The 4,721-nt window shown below is 46.9% G+C and overlaps 1 protein-coding gene across 2 annotated transcripts; it reads left to right on the top strand.

Moving 5' to 3' along the window:
• The first annotated feature begins 144 nt into the window (after positions 1-144).
• On the top strand, positions 145-4,714 carry wasa (WASP actin nucleation promoting factor a). 2 transcript variants are annotated; one of them, XM_037105066.1, is made up of 11 exons: positions 145-408; positions 1,207-1,347; positions 1,542-1,628; positions 1,736-1,832; positions 2,202-2,231; positions 2,336-2,371; positions 2,481-2,685; positions 3,295-3,473; positions 3,578-4,164; positions 4,286-4,397; positions 4,500-4,714. In XM_037105066.1, the coding sequence occupies exons 2-11, from the start codon at positions 1,210-1,212 to the stop codon at positions 4,556-4,558; spliced, it is 1,530 nt and encodes a 509-aa protein (XP_036960961.1). In that variant the 5' UTR covers positions 145-408; positions 1,207-1,209; the 3' UTR covers positions 4,559-4,714. The 2 variants fall into 2 exon arrangements, with proteins under 2 accessions (XP_036960961.1, XP_036960959.1); XM_037105064.1 differs by having other exon boundaries at positions 145-415.
• The last annotated feature ends 7 nt before the right edge of the window (positions 4,715-4,721 follow it).

Raw genomic sequence — 4,721 nt, 5'->3', positions numbered from 1 at the left:
GTTATGTTGGTTTTCTTATCTGAGGTTTACGTGTGGATGTAGTGATGAGCATGGGAGAGTAACAGTGCGCTGCCTCTGCCGTGAAATGGAAGTAACGCATCAGTTCCTGTGCTGCATTTGAGAGAAAGAAGAAAAGTGGGGGTTAGAGAAGTGTGGTTTGCCGTTTCCTGCTTTGAGCTTATGTGTGCGCACAGAACAGAGAAGAGAAACTTCCTTGACTGAAGAGTGAAGAGACGACGCTTTTTTTTGTTGTTGTTCAAATGCTGCACACGTACAATTTTGAGATAAAGTGGGAGATTTTTACTTGAAGACGATGAGCCGTGGATCGAAGTCTAAACTGGAGAGCGCCCGGAGCTCCCTGCTGAGCCTGCAGGAGAATGAGAAGCTGGAGGACCTGCTGGGCAGAAGGTGTGCTGTAAGTTCTGAGCTGATCGGGGGAGCTGGTCGAACACTGATGAATATCCTGCTGTACTCAATCTGACTTGCGTCCTTTGCGGTGGAAGAGTTAATTGGTAAAGTGAAAGGAGAAACTGTTTGAGATAGAACAGGTTTGTCTGGTTGTTGCGTAAAAAAAATGTGGTTTCTTTCCGGTGGTTAAACATCATGTCTCGATTTGAAATGAGAACAGTTTACGGCTCCTGACTTGAGACTCTTCAAACACCACCGTCTTAGTTCGACTCCTTTTCTAAACTTCTTTTTATTTGTCTTATATTTTGAAGGAAATTTGAGCGCCAGGCTTTTTAAGAATAAAAAAAAAAGATTATCACTAAATTGTTTCTTTATCACATTGACGTTAAAGCTGTAAATGCTGACATTAGGTCATCCGAGAGGAGGTAGCTGTAACAGGAAATGATGGCTGAGCTGTTTCTTCCTCTAGGGTGTCAGAATTAGACTCCATCGCTTTGTCTACCAGAGAACTGGAAGCTGACTTGTGTCGAGATACTGATGTGAGCGCGGCTGTTGTGTCTGACCGGCTCGACGACAACAAACGAAAAACCATCATCTGCACATTTTTTCTTAATGGTTTATACAAACTAAAGAGTACCAAGGAAGTACAAGTTGTTATCTGAGCAAATGAAAGCAGACAAGGAAGTGAATCCCTCACCACAAAACTGCACATTTACATGTTGACTGCAATAAAATGCTGTCAAGTGTCCTATCAGTGCTTGAACTGTTATCAATGTGTGTGTCCGTCTGTGTTGATAGTCCATGGCCACCGCGGTCGCGCAGCTGTACATGGCTCTGCCTCACAGTCCGTCGGTGTGGAGCCTGCAGCACACCGGGGTCGTCTGCTTCGTCAAAGACAACCCTCAGCGCTCCTACTTCATACGGATGTTTGATTTGAAGGTAACTTAAAGTGCTGCCTTCACACCAAGAGTCTGATCAGAGGGCCGCTGAAGGACACGCAGGCCTCCTTTAGCCTGATGATCTTGCCATTTATTTCCCTGAAATTGAAAAGTTATCAAACAATGATGCAAGATTACTCACATCCTACGTGAGTAATGCCGTGAAACTGACATATGAACCATGTTTCTCCACAGACGGCGAGGCAGGTCTGGGAGCAGGAGCTCTACAACCAGATTGTTTACAGCTCGCCACAACCGTACTTTCATACCTTTCCTGCAGATGTAAGCACGCCCCTCGTTTTACCCCTCATCCTCCATCTTTGCTCGCTGGTGCGCCAAACTCGGGAGTGATTCATTGTCTATTTTCTTCTCTTTGCTCACACCATCAGGACTGTCAGGTCGGACTGAACTTTGCGGCGGAACAGGAAGCAGACACCTTCCAAAATGCTGTCGAGGAGAAAATCAGCCAGAGACAAACCCGTCAAGGTCAGCGAGGTCACGAGAGGTTTATTTTTAGAATGACAGAACATAAAGTATTTGTTTTTAATGATGCTATTTGCAAACTACAAAATGTTTATGTATGTTATTGTGCTCATGCGTTGCTTAAATGACACAAATGATGATTTACATCAACTTAAATGCCAGAATCTGAAAATATCCTATGAGTGCAGTCTGCTGCAGAGACTTCTGCAAAAACCCTCAGCTGCTGATGGATCAACATGTGATAATTAATAATACTTTATTTTATCCTGAACTGAACAAAAGTGTTTAAAGTGTATTTGAGCTGATAAATAATGTGCTACGATGCTGTAACGTGACACAAAATGGTTTCTCTCGCCTCCTTGTTACTGACAGAGAGGAAACAGCGCCCCCCGCCGCCTAGTGGTAAGACTGCACTACACTTCATGACTGCACCATTTTCTTTTTACATGTGGAGAAAACTATGAGAATATATTTTCCTTCCTTCCCTGTTTGTCCCGTCGCTGCAGACAGAGGTGCTCTGCCTCCTCCCCCACCTGGACAAGGTGTGTAACTTCACTTCAACACACCTCTAATGTAACCTCACCACCACCAGTGACACAAGAATGAGATTAAATGGTATTAACACGTGTTCCCTCCGTCTCCCTCCTGCAGTCTCCCCCGGTGGGCCCGGCTCTTTACACATGGCCACAGTGGACATCCAGAACCCGGACATCCAGTCGTCACGCTACCGCTCGGTGCCTTCGCCCGCGCCCGCCTCACTCCTGAGCAGCAAAGGAAAGAAAGATAAGAAGGATAAGAACAAGAAAAAGGGCTCCAAGCTCTCCAAAGCAGACATCGGGGCCCCCAGTGGATTTAAGTGAGTGTTTAATTACATTTTTTTTTGTTTTGTTTTTTTGTAAAAGGTCATACTGATCAGGTGTTACATAAATGTCCGTGATTTAAGAGTAACTGTTGAATCCTTTTATTTTCAGAAAATCAGACAACTAAAAACAACAACAAAAAAAATCAACTAAATAAGATCTTGTTTTCTGTTTAAGATATTTTTCTGTGACTAAAAATCAGTACACACAAACAAGGGTATATTTTGCATATTTGGCCTTTATTTAAATAAAATGCAAAGACTACCTTATGTTTCTGTTTGATCAGACTATTGAAGTTCATATTGCATTTTTTAATTAAAACAGACAGAATAAATGAAGAATATAGACCCTTGGTGAATAACAGATATGTTTTCAGTCACAGCAAAAAATGTGAATAAGAGAATGTTACAGTTATTTAAATGGTACTTCATGCAACTTGTTATCCCTCCGCCATTTTGTATAAATGCCATCCACCATATCTCAATAAATGACAGCGATACAGAGACAATAATCAAAAGGGACTGCAGACCGAAGCCTCGTTGTTTTACGGGATTCGTTAAACCGTATCGCCTCCGTATCGTCTCCGTCTGTCTCCTCCTCCTCAGACACGTCACCCACGTCGGCTGGGATCCCAACAACATCGACCCCGACCTGCTGAGCTTGCTCTCCAAGGCCGGGATCGGTGAGGCTGAGATGAGGGATGAAAAGACGTCCCAGCTCATCTACAACGTCATCGAGCAGTCCGGAGGCATGGAGGCGGTCAAGAGGGAGGTGAACAGAGCAGGTTAGACTCACACTCGCGCCGTCCTGCTCCTCCTCATTCATCTGGCTGCTCCCCTCTGATATAAAACTCAGGCCTATCTAACGTATGTTGTTATTGCATTGTAGCTTCTGGAGCTCCACCACCTCCACCCAACAGACAAGGGCCTCTCCCTCCTCTGCCGGGCTCCGGTCAGTCTGCTCCGACCCCTCCACCTCCTCGAGGCCGCTCTGGCCCCCTGCCTCCTATCCCAGGCCAGTCACCGCGTGGGAGCCCCCAGGCACCTCCATCACGTGGAAGTCTGCCTCCCCCACCTCCTGCATCGGGCAGAGGTGGTCCTCCGCCGCCTCCACCACCAGCACACACTGCACCTCCTTACGTCACCCCACCGGCGTCGGCGAAGCCCTCTCACGGTTCATCCTCCCACAACCTACCTCCTCCCCCGCCGCCATCGAGCCAACAGCGCTCCATGGGTTTCCCACCTCCTCCTGTGCCATCTACTCCCAGCAGAGGAGGAGGAGGAGGAGGCCCTCCGCCTCCCCCACCGCCCCCTCCACCTCCACCTCCCCAAACCTCCATGTCTTCAGATTTCCCGCCTCCTCCCCCTGCTTTCTCCAGTGGCCCACCAGCACCTGCTCCTCCTCCACCTACTGGAGGAGGAGACAGTAGAGGAGCGCTGCTGGATCAGATCCGACTGGGGAAGAAGCTCAGAAATGTAAAGCCACTTCTTGCTCTCAGGAGAATTTCACACACGGCAACATTTGTTTTTTTTTCGATGTTTGTGTCGCAGAGCTGAATGTTCAGACGTTCTCCTCCGATTCTGTCGTGTGTTACAGGTGCCAGACGCTTCAGAAGCAGCTCCGCCCACGACACCAGAGTCAAGCGAGGGCATCGTTGGTGCTCTCATGTCGGTCATGCAGAAGAGGAGTAAAGTCATCCATTCCTCTGGTAAATATAAGATTATTATCTACACTCCACATGAAGGGAGCCAAACCAAAACGGCAAAAACAAAAGAGTCTCACATCTTTGCATTCGTCCTCTTTTTTTCAGATGAGAGCGAAGACGACGGTGGCGATGAAGACGACGACGACGACGAATGGGACGACTGATGATGAAGTTCTAGTTTGTGTGGATTTTGAACTTAGCTCAGCTGTGATTTCAGTTACAGGCCTCTTCCTCTGCAGCACTGTTACATGATGTCAGACGATGTGGCTGTGTGGCAGATGAAATAAAAAGCAAATACTTCAACACGAAGGACGTGAAAAGTGAAAC

This window comes from Acanthopagrus latus, chromosome 7 (assembly GCF_904848185.1).
Source record: "Acanthopagrus latus isolate v.2019 chromosome 7, fAcaLat1.1, whole genome shotgun sequence".
Lineage (NCBI taxonomy): Eukaryota > Metazoa > Chordata > Actinopteri > Spariformes > Sparidae > Acanthopagrus > Acanthopagrus latus.
This window is presented reverse-complemented; position numbering and strand designations above follow the sequence as displayed.

Bases quoted from the DNA above. Each gene is read 5' to 3' on its own strand.
- wasa (XM_037105064.1), top strand. From the start codon at position 314: ATGAGCCGTGGATCGAAGTCTAAACTGGAGAGCGCCCGGAGCTCCCTG. The intron at 1,629-1,735 runs GTAAGCACGCCC...TCACACCATCAG, and splicing joins TTCATACCTTTCCTGCAGAT to GACTGTCAGGTCGGACTGAA. The intron at 3,474-3,577 runs GTTAGACTCACA...ATTGCATTGTAG, and splicing joins GAGGGAGGTGAACAGAGCAG to CTTCTGGAGCTCCACCACCT.